The sequence below is a fragment of the Mauremys mutica genome, chromosome 5 (genome assembly GCF_020497125.1).
Source record: "Mauremys mutica isolate MM-2020 ecotype Southern chromosome 5, ASM2049712v1, whole genome shotgun sequence".
NCBI lineage: Eukaryota > Metazoa > Chordata > Testudines > Geoemydidae > Mauremys > Mauremys mutica.
In genome coordinates, this window is record NC_059076.1 from 43004607 (window position 1) to 43020414 (window position 15808).

Sequence of the window (15808 nt, forward strand, 5' to 3'; positions counted from 1 at the left end):
GGAGCATAAAGGTTATTTTACCCCTGTATTTAGCATTGGTTTGTCTGCTGCTGGAAAACTGTGTCCAGTTTCTGATGTCCACAATTTAAGATGGATGTTGGTAAATTGGAGAGGATTCAGAGAAGAGCCATAAGAATTATTAAAGGATTGGAAAACATGCCTTACAGTGATAAACTCTCAAGGAGCTCATTCTGTTTAGCTTAAAGAGGTTAGGCTGATTTAATCAGAGTTTTGAAATACCTATGTAGGGAACAAATATTTGATAGTGGATTCCCCAGTTTATCAGAGAAATGTATAACAAGAATCCAATGCCTGGAAGTTGAAGCTAGACAAATTCAGACTGGAAGTTTTTAGCAGCCAGGATAATTAACCATTACAAGAGTTGTGGGGTTTATCCATCACTGCAAATTTTAAATCAAGTTTGGAAGTTTTTCAATAAGACATGATGTGGTTCAAACAAGAATTATTTTGGGAGAAGTTCTAAGGTACGTGTTGTGCAGGAGGTCATACTAGATGGTCAGAGTCGACCCTTCTGGCCTTAGAAGCTATGAATCTGTGAATGCTCATGTTGGTAGCTACTCCAGAATAAGGGCCACATGAGAATTACTGAGCACCTTGAATGAGAAGTCAAGTGTCTTCAATGCCAGCTGACTCGAAGGAGTTCAGTACCTCTCCTGATCAAGTCCTAAGGTCCTAGTCTTGTAAAAGGATTTGCAAGAGCAGACCCCATTCCCATACAGTCCCTTTGACATCTTTCCACAATCAGAGCATGTTATCAAAGGCAGCGTAGAGAAGAAGCCATTAAAAAGTAAACATTTACAAAATAAACATTTGAGAGCTATTAACACAGAGTTGTTACATATATTTCCTATTCTAGATATAAGGAAAAACTGTGGTAATCTCTGACTTTTAATAGCAGCCACTTTATTCACCATATTCATATTTTATAATTATTTCTAGATTCTAGCAGACTCAAATTTCTTTCTGTGATCAGCTGATATGCCCTATAGTGTGTAAAAGGCAAACTGTTTGTAAAACAGGTAGTAAATTGGTATATATTCGCAATCACTCAATTTTCAAAATCCAAAATGGCCAGCACAGAACACATATCCCATTTCAGAAAAGTTTCCCAGGAGGATTTACTTCATTATTAAGAAAGTAAATCGTGACTGTTTTCTTGACCACTATGTAAAATATTGGTCTTGGAGTAGACTCAGTGTGAGATAACTTGTAGCGCTTCAGGTTTCAACCATTAATCTTTTCTGTTTCTTAGGATATATTTTACTGCTTTTGTTGTGTGTGTAACACAATTAACAAAATTCCAGTGTTTTTGTCTTTCAAAAAGACATACGGGGGAAAAACAAAGAAAAACGTAATCTCTTACAATGTTCATGTTATTAAATTACTGTTGTTTGGATCCTTCCTTTCTGAAACCTTGCTCTGATCAAGTAAATTTGAGAATAATTTCTATGGCTAAGATTATTGAATATTAGTTTCTATATTTAGTCACCTAAACCTATATTTAAACACCCAAACAAGTGGCCTGATTTTCAAAACTATTTGAGCACTGAGCAAAGAGAGTCAGCAGCAGTTGCTGGGTGTTCAGCACTTGTGAAAATCATGCCACTTATTTAAGTGCCTAAATAGGGCCTACATGCCTAACTTTAGGGACTCATCTCTGAAAATCTCAGTTTGTTTTTAATCCTTCTTTTATATAAGAAATAAAGAAAAATGTAAATGTTAATGACTGGAACTCTTTGCTTTTGGTGGAACTCTCAAATTTGCCAGATTTGACTGTGTAATGTTCCAGGAAAGTGCTGGAAGCCTCCTGAAATATTTAAAATTTGACTGGACGAAACTCTTAGACTATACTGTCTGACACAAACCTGCAATGAGGGAGGAAGATGGATAATATGGCCTCTTCCATCTTGAATGCCAGGTGATATTGTATTATAACTTACAGTATCTTCTGTTTACTTGTCATCATGGCACATGTAGTTTTGTGTGGAAAAAGCAGTAATATCTTACAACCAAATCTGAGGTCCTTAATTAAGCAAAATTTCCCACTGACTTCAATGAGAGCTTTGTTTGAGTAAAGACCACAGATTTTAGCCCTTCATATAACTAACCAATACAGAAATTTGAATCATGAGATAGGTAAACAACCAAAACAAATAATGCAAGCATAATAGAACAGCTGTAGAAATAGAAAGAAGAAGGGTTATGCCATTAAGTAGGCAGAAAGGCAATGTGTTACACAGGGAAGCAGATGTAATATGCAGCCAGAAGAAAGAAACAATCATGCATGCAAAATAGGACCACATCAGGGACAGAGAGAGACGAAAGACAACACAAGATAATGTCAGAGTTGAAGGACATTAATATGAAATCAAGGAAGTGAGGTGATATGTAGGAATGAGACTGAGAAATGCAAAATGATTGATTCAAAGCTAAAGTAGAGCATACAGGCTTAGATTGTCTGACTCTTGTGGTGATTACATGGCAGAGGGGTGGGATAAGAAGACTTGTGTTCATTCTTTCTTGAATGCATTGGTCCCTTCTAGCATTCCCTGAGGCATTAGCCACCCCAAGGGGAGGGAGGCAGAAGGAGGAATCTGAGAAGATATGGCCCCCACCCGCTCGCTCCACTCCACAGAGGGGAGCAGATACTTTCCCTTCCTGAGGCTGCACAATCCCTCCCAGAACTTCAGGGATAGCACATGCAGGTATATGGTACAAGCTGAGCCATATTTATAAAATAGTAAATAATTACTATGGAACTGGCTCAACATTGGAGTATCCCTGAAATGACCATATTGTTAAAATCAGAAAGCTAGTTTAAAGATCCCAGACAGGTTTCTGCATCATTACATCTGACTGCCCCCATTTTTCCTTTCTAACATGAGTCTCTAACTCAATTTCCCCAGCTGGAGATAGAGATAAAATCATGGAAAAAGTAAAGGAATAAGTCATACATGGTTCACTGGAAGAAAGAGGGAAATAAGAAGGGGAGTTAGCGATAGATAGTACAATGTGATTGGTGCAGAAAGTATAGTAGCTGAATGTTTGGTTTGTTTTTGTTTGGGAGAGAAATCAGATTAGTGAAGTAAAAGAATAAGTAAATAAAATGAGTAATTACATTTGATGTGAAATGATAATGGCAACATGATGCTTAGAGAAGCTAAAACAGGATTTTTAAATGTGTATGGTTTATGGGAAGAAGCAATATACAACTGGATAAGCAGGAAATTGACATGTCATGACATCATGAACAAGGTAAGAATTAAAAGGGAAGAAAAAGGAATAGAGTGGCTTGTAGGAGAATACTTCAGAAAAGCATATGTAATGAAAAAGGGAATGCAGGACTGATTGCAATGGGAGTTTTGTCTGAATAAATTACACTGAATAAGACTTGTTAACACTGTCATTTATCCTCTTCAATACCCCATCTTTTTCTAGGTTTGTTTTTAGCGGCTTTTTGTATTAGCTTCTAATGTTACTTGTGCAGAACATAAATGAGACAGTGTTGTATCATGCATTTTGAGGGTTGTTCAGTCTCATAGAGAGGAAGGTGTGTTTTCCCACTAATTATATGGGAAGAGAAGGGGTTGTGTATTCAAGAGCTTTTAAAATCCTTATTTAACATCACTGTAATATGAAATTTCTATGAAATATTTTTGGTGTCAAACATTACATTGCTAATGTTCCCCTTGTTTTTCCTAATGATTTTAACAACATAACAACCCTGGAGAATTTGTTTTTGGGGAATATATTTGCAGGAACTGAAGAGGAGGATGAAGGTGATGACTTGTTGTTGGGGTCTGTGGATGAGTTCTGGTGGTTTCCCCATATGTGGAGTCACATGCAGCCTCATCTCTTCCATAATGAATCGTCACTGGTGGAGCAGATGATTCTCAACAAAAAATTTGCCTTAGTAAGTAACATCTTTGCATGGTATACTTAATAGAGCTGTATGAGAATCAGAATTGGTTTTTTGGGAAATGCTGCAATTGCAAATTCTGAATCAGAATTTTTCAATCAAAAAACCCTGAAATTTTCCATGAAATAAAAATTTAAAAAAAAATTCATTTTGGGTCAACTGAAAACTTCAATTTTGATAAAATTGAAAACTTTTTGCCTATTTTGACTTTATTTTACATTATAATTTATGCTATAATATAAAATAAATTTTGAAACAAAAAGTTCTTTTGACATGAAAAATCAAAACATTCCATTCAATTAAGGTTGAAATGCTTCATTTTGATTCAATTTTCTAAACAGAATTTTGTCAACATCAGCACATTCCCTCAGAAAGTTTCAAATTTGGAGAAGTGGCACTTTCCAATGAAAAAATGTTCTGGTGGAAAATTTTCAGCTAGCTCTAGTACTGAACTGCAATGTTTGCATAATGAAATATAGTCCGGGTCTGTCCTTCGAACTTACAAAGCTTTTTCTCTACTTTGAAATCTAGTAAAATCTCTCAAGTTTATTAACGTATATTACAATTACCCATTTGATCAATTTATGTATAAAAATAGCTGTTCTGAAAATCATTGACTTTGCTAAGTAATTATATATTTACAACAAGGTACTGAAAAAAAAATTTCAATAAGAACCTGAAAGAAAAATAAAATGAGACATACAGGTATAAGAAAATCAGGGAAAGAAAAATGTACTAGGTTTGATTCTGCCATTCAGTTTTATGTAAAAAAAAAAAACAAAAAAAACCCCAGAGGTCTCTCACTTGTACATTATACTGTACTACTTGTTTTCAGATGTGAATGCTGCTAGTTTTGAACTATAGTACTCTGGTGAAAAATACATTTTCTTGTTTAAAATCATATTCATTTTCACTATTTAAGAATTCACTGTGGGCTAACCTCGGGCAGCTTTCCCATGTGTGGAAGCACTGGAGGAGGGGTGGGAGAGAACGCGTAGAGAGTGTTTCTCCCCTAGCACATTCATACATGAGCTAGTTATAATTTGGTTCCCAGTGCTGGAGGATGTAAGGAGAGTCAGATGAGATTAGCTAGCAGCCCCAGAGAGGCTGTTTCTTGGTGGCCTCTCACCAAGAAACAGTACACATGTTGAATAGGTGTTGCAAAGGGCTACACATCCCCTTGGGTTTCAAGAACTATTGAGCCTAATTTTTCTTTCACTTATACTATTGCAAACCAGGAGTAACTCCATTTGAAATTGGTGGAATTGCCCTGGTAATGTGACAGGAGAATTGGGTCCATTATACTGTTATCAGTTTGGGCACTATTTATCTTTACTCCTTCAAAAAGAAAATTTGAGCATTTAAATGTATTATTTTGGTTGGAAAAAGGGTTGCCAACTGTCTAATCGCACAAACCCAAACACCCTTGCTCTGTCCCCTGCCCCTTCTCTGAGGCCCTGCCCCCACACACACTCCATCCCCCCTTCCTCCATAGCGCTCTCTCCCCCACCTTCATTCACTTTCACCGGTCTGGGGCAGGGGGTTGGGGTGCAGGCTTCGGGCTGGCGGGTGGGGCTGAGAGGGTTGGCGTATGGGAGGAGGCTCCCAGCTGAGCCTGGTGCAGGAGCGGGTTTGGGGTGTGGGTTCTTGGAGGGAGTTTGGATGCAGGAGGGGGCTCAGGGCTGGGGCCGAGGGGTGTGGAGTGTGGGAGTGGCCTTGGGGTTGGGGCAAGGAGTTCAGGGTGCTGGGCAGCACTTACCTCAGGTGGCTCTCAGACGCAGACGGCATGTCTGGCTCCTAGGCTCAGGGGCAGCCAGAGGGCTCTGTGCATTTCCCCTGCCTGCAGGCACCACCCCTGCAGCTCCCATTGGCTGCGCTTCCCGGACAATGGGAGCTGCGGAGTCGGCACTCAAGGCGGGGCAGTGCGCAGAGACCCCCTGGCTGTACCTGTGCCTAGGATCCAGAGGGATGTGCCAGTTCTTCCAGGAGCCACATGGAGTCAGGACAGGTAGGGAGCTCTGCTGTGCCACCGACTGGACTTTTAGTGGCCTATTAAAATCTCCCAGATTCGTTTCAGCCACCGGGAGATCGATTCCCAGCCAGTCTGGGACCGTTGGCAACACTAGTTGGAAAACTCATTAATTTATGATTAACTTTTAATGCAAAGAGTAACTAAAACACAAAGAATTACTCCAGCAATAGAGCATTGTTCTAATTTCTTTGGAGATAACTAAGTTTCAGGTCATATTAAATTAAATACTTCTAAAAGGTATGAAATAGTCATGTTTTATCTTATAGCTTTGTATTTGAGAGATAATTAACCAGTATATTTATATACACTCATGAGCGCACACATCCCCACACACACAGGCTGCATGACTCAGAACAAAAATACGTTTTCCGTTTTTTTCTTTCATTTCATTTGACCATACTTTTCAATAAAATCTTCTTTTTCTCCTTTAAAAATGTTCATCTTGACATCTGAAAATGTGTAACTGGATTTATAATTTCTGATTTCACAAAAAGAAAACAATTAATACTTCAGAAGAACCAGGTAGCATATTTTAGAATTTAATTCAATCATTATATGTAGAATCTGGGATTTCAAATGCATATTTTCATGTGGTTTTACAACTAAGCATTGCTGCTACGTATGAACAAAAGACTGTATTACATCACACAGTAGTATTTGAAAGCTGTACTAAAGGTTCTCAAAACTCAAGAGTGACAAATAAGTAGCTCCTTAAACTTGTATTTGTAACAGAGATCATCCCATTCGTTCACAAAATGAGCCACAAGTAGACTTTCAAGTGTCCTGGTGACACTGACTAGCTCTACCACTAACAGTCAAAGATGACAAGGATTTGATAGCCGAGATTAGAACTAACCAAACAAGTGATAACTTAGAGAACTACCAGCTATCTAAGGAAATGAGAATTTGGAGGTCCAGCTCTTCATCAAACAAAAAAAGGATGGTTTTATTGTTGGTGAAAAATTGTTTTTTCTTTAATACATATTTTGGGTCAGATTTATCCCTGGTGTAACTCTTGACACATTTTAGTTACTCTTTCCACTAAAAGTTAATTAACGAAATATAGTTTCCAGCAAAAATATCATCATATAAATCATTGGTAGACTCTGCCTGGAATACTGTTTTCAGCTCTGGTCACCCCATCTCAAAGAGAATATTACAGAAATAGAAGAGATTCACAGACAAGAACTATTGGAAGCACATGAAAAGAGACTGAAAAGATAGAGACTTTTCTTTAGAGCAGAAGTGAATAAGAGTGGATGTGATAAAAGTTAACAAGAATATCCTGGTTATCCTTTAAGTGCTTACTGCAGATTTTCTTGCATCTTCCTCAGAAGTAGCTGGTATGGCCACTATTAGAGACAGAATACTGGACTAGATGGACCATTGGTCTGATCCATTTTTGCAATTCTTCTTTCCAAAGTCGGTTGGAAGACAGATTGAGATATATGAAGGACAGTTATAGTTTACAGATTGTAAATATTGAGATTCACTTAGATTGTTTTAAATCCAACCTGTTGTGAAATTTGCAGAAAATGAAGAAAAATGTGACACGAAAAAAGAAAAGATTTTACTCTGTGTTTTTTATATAGATGCATCAATTAAATGCAGTTGTGGACATTTCCCCCCACTGAATAGGAAGCAGTTTGCTCAGAAACTGAGAATTGAGTCAGGGTGGATTTGATTTAAATCACTAGTCAGGCAGACTCGATTTAATCACGGATTTCTACATAAAAGTGCATTGTTATTGGTTGTTATAACCTTAATACATATTCTTCACAACTCAGAGATAGTTTTTAGAAGGTGCACACAATACATTTTTAAAGTGATTTATTTTGAAAACTTTTCTGATTAGTTGTACAGCTATATCAGAAAATGAATGATTGGTTATTTCATCTACCAAAGGTAATTGAAGCAGATAGTTCACGTCTCAATGACTTCATAAATATCTCCAGTTCAACAGCTTAATCATTAATATTTGGAGGATTTTCTTGCCATGCTGTATTAGGAGGAAAACATCACCAGACAGACATTTAAATTGTTTTATTTAACTAAAACAACAACGTTAAGTATTCTTGATTGTTTTCTTCGACAGTAAACATATAATATTTTAACAAAACAAGCATATGAATTTTTGAATTTAGTAAAACATTCAAGTTTTTTAAAATCAGTTTGTTTTTGTTAAAATTGTTTTTAACTAGAATAGTTAAATGAAATATTTAAAAAAAAATTAAATCTACTATGTCAGCCAGGTCAAAACGAGAAACTTACAATATTGGCTTCTGCAGCTAACTCAGTCATCTTCATCTTCATTTTCCTGTTTGTTCATAATCTGGAAAAGGAAAAACAAGCTTTCCTGCTTTTTCAGGTCCCAAACGATTTCTCAATTTGGAATGAATTAGTCCAAAGGAAGAAAATATTCTTTCTACACCAGCAGAAGGAGCTACTGCTGTTAAAAGTGAGATTATCACTTCAACAGTCTCTGAACAAAGTGCTTAAGTGACTTCCACTAGTTCACTGGTGTGACTTTCTTTAAAACATCATCAGCAAACATATATTTCTTGAATGCTTCACCTTTAGTTCTGAAGTGTATTATAGTTGGCATTATAGAGGGATGATTGCTGGATGTCCATGTCATAGCCAACTCTTCTTCTTCACCAGTTAAGGTTTGACCCTAGTACTGAATATTGAGAATATTTGCAAGAAAATGATCTGTAGATAGTGCTTGTCCCATCTGTTTTTTTTTAATGCTTGTAATTTAACTTGGAAAGACAGTTGTTCTCCATCAACCTGCACCTGGATCAAATGCTTCTGTCCCGAGTAGCTCCATTGACGGCACTCAGTTTAAAGTAGTGGAGAACTTTAAATACCTGGGTAGTGTCATATCCAGTGATGGATCACTGGATAATGAGATCAACGCACGAATATCCAAAGCAAGCCAGGCACTTGGCTGTCTGCATGTCAAAGTTTTAAACCACCACAACATCCGGATGTCAACAAAACTGCTTGTGTACAGAGCTGTTGTTCTTTCATCTCTTTTGTACGGGTGCGAAACATGGACACTATATAGGCGTCACATCAAGCAGCTCGAAGCATTCCACATGCGCTGCCTCCGCAACATCATGAAGATCCGCTGGCAAGACAAAGTGCCCAATCTTGAGGTCCTCGAGAGATCCCAAGTGACAAGCATCGAAATGATGATCGTGAAGTCACAGCTACGTTGGACAGGTCATGTCAGCCGCATGATGTCAACAGAATTCCCCACCAGCTTCTGTATGGTGAGCTCTCCCAGGGCATCCGGCATATAGGTCGTCCACGAAAACGTTACAAGGACACCATCAAAGCCAATCTGCAGTACAGCAGTATCAAACCCAGGGACCTTGAGGATGCCGCCAGCGACAGAACACAGTGGCGTGCAACAGTCAGAAATACCTGCATCACCTTTGAGGAACACCACTGCCGGCGTCTACAAGAGGCACGCGAACAACGTCACAGAGCACCAGCAGCGCACAACCCACTGACCGTGAACTTCCCATGCACCATCTGCAGCAAAATGTGCACCTCTAGAATTGGCTTGTATAGTCATCAGAGGGCACACCATGAGACCAACAATAGATGATCTGCACAGATTTGTCATCATCAGATCGATGGACTACCAAGAATTTAACTCTGTCATTGCATATTTCTCTTTTTAAGATCTCACTCAGTTCCTTCCAAATTTCAACAGCATCAGCAATAGAACAGCTATTTCCCTGCATTTTGTTCAAGGCTACAGAAATAGGCTTCAGGGTACTCAGCATGTTTTCAACATTTCTCTTAAGCCCAATGTTGAGAACTTTGGCTGTGACAGTGCCATCTATTTTTTCACAATTTTGTTCACAAACTGTGATCAGATTAGGCCAGGTCTTGATATAGTGCTCAAAACAGTCCACTACTGAATTCCATCGCACGTCGTGTGGGAGAGTTAGCTTGGTTCCTCCCACTTTTTTTCAGAGCAGCTGCTGCAAAGTGGTTGTTATGGAAGTATTTTGCAGTTTCAACAACATTAGCCTTCATATCTGGAACACTGAAGTATTTGGCTAGGAGGTGCATCAAATGAGCACTGCAACCGTATGTTATTAGCTTGAGACTCTCTTCTAAATTTCTTCTCATCTTGGATACATTTGCAGCATTGTCTGTGACCAAGCTGGGTACTAGACATTTGAATTTTTTTTCAGTTTGTTATAGCTTTTATTGCTACTTCTTGTAAGTATTCTGCTGTGCGTGGATTTCCTGATGTATCAATTGTTTCTGTAAGGAAGACATTCCCTTCTTCTGTTGTCACACAAGCACATACAACAGGATCATTGTGGACATTGCTCCACCCATCAAGACTCAGGTTAACAATTTTACTCTCTAGACCTTTTGCACACTGCTCAATTTCTTTCATACACTTTATCCAGCAATTTGCCTGCAACATCTGCTCTGTTGGGTGGACTGTATCCTGGTCTTAATGACTGAACCATGTTAATGAAATGTGGGTTCTCAATCATACGGAAAGGAGAGTTTGTTGCTTAAACAAATTGGGCAATTTTTTCATCAATTACTCTTTTTGTAATCTGCGGTTCTTATCACAAACTTATCTATGGTTGTTTCTGGATGATGGAAATTATTATGATTATTATTTTTTGCTACAGGTGATATACTGTGGCTATGTGACATACATGATATGACTGAAACACTATCATTGGCAGAACTCTGAAACTATAGAAAATGATGATGATCTTGAAGGTGGATAGTCTTCAGAATCCTGTATGTTGAGGATGGATTCCCCTAAACAAAATAAGTCAATACAGTTGTTATTATTACCATACTGCTCATTTAGTATTACTCATTGCATTCACTGACAGTACTACTTTAAAGATGAAATTGTAAAAGGAAGATCTGCCTATTTCAGCTATTTAATTTTTATCACAACTGCATCTAAAATGATAATACCATAAACTAACAACTATATTTTTTGCTCAGATATGAGAATTCAAGAATGGTCCAGAAGGACGACAGGAATTCCTTACAAAAGAAGTATGAAATAAAAATTTTTACCAACCTGAAGATCCTGCATGTTCAGACATGTTCCTTTCATCATCTTCAATGAAGCTTTCTCCTGAGAAGGAACACTTGTCCTGATGTTGTTTCATTCGGGCAATCAGGCCTTGTATTTCTTTGTTGCACTGTTTGCATTTTGCACACATGCCTGTCTTACCCACAGGTAGAGGAACTTCATTAAAATATTCCCAAACTGGGTCTCCTTAATGGCCTGCTGCCATTATAGGTTTACCTTTCTAGATAGAGAATGGTATGGTAGATCTCAAATCCATAAAGGCTACACTCAGAAAGACCTCAAGACTTCTGGAATATGCTGCTCAAACAGTTTCACTTTTGTTTCTACTTCCTGCCCCTCCCTTCTCACATTTATCTTCAGACTTCATCTCCTTGTCCAGATCAATTCTGCCCCCAACAATCTTCTATTCATTGAACTTTTTTAAACTTTTCACTTTTAGAGAGAGGTAAGGGATTGACTCTGTGTACAAATTTGCAGAGAGACAATATGGTTGAGGTCTGTTCTTCCTCACGTCTATATATTATTTATTTAAAAACATTTTTGCTGTTAACAAGCATGTTATCTCTGGAGACACAAATCCATAGTTTGAGAACTGCAAAACTAAGCATCGCTGATGGTGTCTTCTAGACTGAGGACTGAGTCCCTTTGGGTAGATAGAAAGATTAACCTAAATAATCTATACAGAAGCCCCTGGAATTCCATAAAATCGGGTTCCTAATCCATGAACTATTGGAACTCATTTACAAAACTTTTCTTAAACATTACATGAATATATTGTCTCATATTATAGAATTAGAATTTATAATCCCTATTCCATGATCAGATATCTTTGAGCTAAAATATAATGTATCTTTAGATAGGTTTTTTCCTCAAAAAGCATTTTATCAAAAAAATCCAATTTAAATAAAAAGAATCCAATTTTTTAAAAAATCATTGATTTTTATCCACCCTGAAATTGATGCAATATGCTTAGGTCCCTACCAAATTAACAGTCCATTTTAGTCAATTTCACAGTCATAGGATTTTAAAAATAGTAAATTTCACAATTTCAGCTATTTAAATCTGAAATTTCACAGTGTTGTAATTGTAGGGATCCTGATCCAAAACGGAGTTGTGGGCGGGGGGGGCGGTGGTTGCAAGGTTATTGTAGGGAGGGTTGCAGTACTGCTATCCTTCTGCACTGCTGCTGGCCGCGGCGCTGGGCAGCTGGAGAGCGGTGGCTGCTGGCTGGGAGCCCAATTCTGAAGGCAGAGCTGCCGCCAGCAGCAGCGCAGAAGTAAGGATGGCATCGTGTGGTGCAGCCACCATTACTTCTGTGCTTCTGCCTGCAGAGCTGGGCCCTCAGCAGCTGCCACTCTCTGGCCGCCCATGGTATGGTATTGCCACCCTTACTTCTGTATGAAATACAGTAAAACTTCTTCATTCTGTATGAAATACTCAGTATAAGAATAACAATATTTGAAAAATACAGAATAAGATATTACATGGGAAAAGATATGTTCATAATTAGTATGAAAGATTTTAATTAAATTACATATTTATTAGTGAATATTGGTGTAAGATTAAGAAACCACTTAATTCAGACTTTTATTTAGAGTTGAATGAAGAAGATTAAATAGGACATTAGAGAATACAGTCTCTTACACGTTTTATAAAGATTATTCTTTTTGATGCTTGTGCATGCTCAAGTGAAGTAGAAAAGATTAAGATAAGAGAAAGGGGAATTGAAACTTCTGTACTAGAATTAAGTAGTTTAAAGCTAAATAACTGATTGTGTCAAATCAATGGGCCAAGTCCTATACTCTTTTTACTCAGCCCTACTTAGCATTGAAGTGAATGTACATTACACACTCTGCACCCATAGTAGAGAACCAAGCATATATATAAGGAATAATTGACAGTATGATGTATAGGTCTTATCAAGCATAACTTTTGGATGGCTGCATTTCTACCAAGTGAGGAAGCTCAAAGTGAACTATGCAGGCTATCTCAAATGCATGGTAATAAAACCTTATCCCATACCACGCCATCATACATTCTGTGTTTGCCATGAATTTAAAAAAAAACTATTTTACAAATGTTTTAGATTTTTACAGAAATTATTGGGATTTGAAAAAAATCCTCTACCTAATAAACCAAGTATGTTTTTTAGAAGTCCCACTGTACCAGGCCCAGAAGGGGCCCTAACCCCCCTAAAATTAGGAAAAATAGCTTTTTACCTGCAAACATTACAATTTTAATGTCTATTTTTTCAGGTTCTTCCAGGACTAAAAGGAAATACAGTGTATTACACTGACAACATTGTCTTCCCAATGAAACTCCTTTTCTAGCCTTTCTGCATCATGATCAAATAGATTTTATAGCTGTGACGCTTCATTTGTAGAAAACTTGTCAGTGGTCTAGGACTAAATCTTGACTGTCCTGAACTTGGGGCAAATGTCATACAAGTGTGCGTGTGTGTGTGTGTGTGTGTGTGTATACATATGAATGGATACATTGAGCACAATTTGCATCCTCCACACCTCTGAGGGCACTTGTGCCCAAGGAGGTTTCATACCTAGAGGAAAAGAAAGCATAAATTTTGATACCACATCCCTTCCATGAGTTCTGTAGGGTAGAGGCAGCTGCAGGTTCCCATTGTTTGGAGACTGGATGCCTCAGGGGAGTAGTAAGCTGTTGATCTCTTGATCACAAATTAGAATCCACGCCAAGTCGGTCATGACCAAAAAGAAGTTACTCTTATATGGCTATGTGAATGAGCGAGTGGCTAGGCCCAACACCTAGTGGGCAAGTGTCCACAAAAATCTCCATGCCATTTGGCAGCCTCATTGGCAGTCTCAAGAGAGAGGCCAGAGTTTGATGATTATGGAAAATGAATTACCCTTCACCTCAAGAGTTCATCAAGGTTCCAGCAACTTGGCAAAGCAGTGAAAGGAAGTGTGCTTTGCTGCTGCCCATTCTGAATCTGTTTTGGAGATAAAGAGATGGTTTCATTTTTCAGGGATGTCCGTACAGTAGAACCTCAGAGTTACGAATACCAGAGTTATAAACTGACCAGTCAACCACACACCTCATTTGGAACAGGAAGTACACTATCAGGCAGCAGCAGAGACAAAAATAAATAAAAAAATTAAAAAATCCTGTACTTTGTTAAATGTAAACTGCTAAAAAACCAAAACGGCATTTCTCTTCGGCATAGTAAAGTTTCAAAGGTTTATTAAGTCTATTATTCAGTTGTAAGCTTTTGAAAGAACAACCATAATGTTTTGTTCAGAGTTACGAACATTTCAGAGTTACAAACAACCTCCATTCCCAAAGTGTTTGTAACTCTGAGGTTCTATTGTGTCCGTTTCTACAAGCACTTAACCACAGAAGAAAAAAAATGATTTTTTTTTACACGCAAGCAAGAAGAATGACAGCATCGCAATATAAGCTGATATGTGCCGTGGAAGAAAAAATGAGGTTATGCTTTTGTTATGCAGTTGACAAAGCTATTCAATATAAATTCTAAAGTATTAAAAAGATGTTTTTCTCCCATTGGTATTTGATTGTGTGATGTTTTAAATGTTATCAGTCTAGTTTCCCTCCCTGTGCAGTATATGTGTATATGGTGAATATGATCCCAGTAAATCTGAGTAAAAATCCAAAAAGTAGTAGTAAATCCCGGGAAATTCTCCATTCTCTTGGCTCATGTATCAGATTATGATTGTTTTCTTTACCTACAAGTTGTAGTTTCAGAAATCACTAGGTTCACCCAGAATAATTTAGGAATTTAGCTTTAACACAGAATTTAGTAAATTATAGTAGAAATAACCAAGTGAGATCCATAATTGAATTCAGTAAAATAAGAGAAAGAGATTTATAATTACAGAGGAGTCCTCATTTTAAGGCATAGATAAAGAACAACAGGCATCTTGAGGAAATATGATTAGGGCCATGACTATCCATTTAAGATTTTAAAGTGAACCAGGCAAGATTATTAAAATCAGCAAGAAACTCACTTAGGGTCATTTACATGCCAGCAGATACATATCTAGACAAGAAGCTGAGTACCAGTACATGAAGATGACTACAAAAGGGAGTACTAGTTGGTCGTAACTGTGAATATTAGTGAAATTTTAAGACAATCAAATCTTCAATTGGAAATCTGAAAAAAAAAATAGTGATGGAAAGCTATATCATTTTTTCCCAAATATGCGGTAAGAGGATTCTGCACAAAACATCTTAGACAAAGATTATACAGTGCTGATCAACGGAGCCTGAGGGTAGTGCTGAGTGGGTCTAGGACAGGAGAGGAGTGCCTCAGTACTAGTTTAGAGCTAAGTCAGTACTCTGTCTTAAGCAGTCACCTTTTGTTTTTGTTATTTTAAAGAAGTAGACAGACAAATCCTAAATTTGTGAATTGTTAACTGTTTAAGAATGATGTATTCATGGCACCAGCTGTTCTGCTACTGCTCAGCTGACACAGCTAGGACAGAATACTAGGAGAACATCTGATCTTACAACTTTTCCTTAGGGACTACGCATTTGGGACTTAAGTGGTATATGGTCCTCTGCACGGAGAATGAATTTTATCAGCAGAGTGGCAATGGGCTCTGGCCCTCAGCCCTACACAGGTAAAATTTATTGAAGTCAGCAAGAGTATTGCCTGAGTATGAGCTATTTAAAGGCTCACAGTGAGTAGGGTCACATATTTTGTATTTGGGGACTTTTTAATGGCAGAATATGGGAAATT

At 37.8% G+C, this 15808-nt stretch overlaps 1 protein-coding gene across 1 annotated transcript in view; it reads left to right on the top strand.

Annotated features, from left to right (window-relative positions):
* Positions 1-15808, top strand: part of LOC123371906 (bifunctional heparan sulfate N-deacetylase/N-sulfotransferase 3) — a 119678-nt gene that overhangs the window by 44433 nt on the left and 59437 nt on the right. The window contains exon 4 of the mRNA XM_045019782.1: positions 3780-3934. Coding sequence (XP_044875717.1) covers positions 3780-3934 — 155 coding nt within the window. The remainder of the gene's footprint in view (positions 1-3779; positions 3935-15808) is intronic.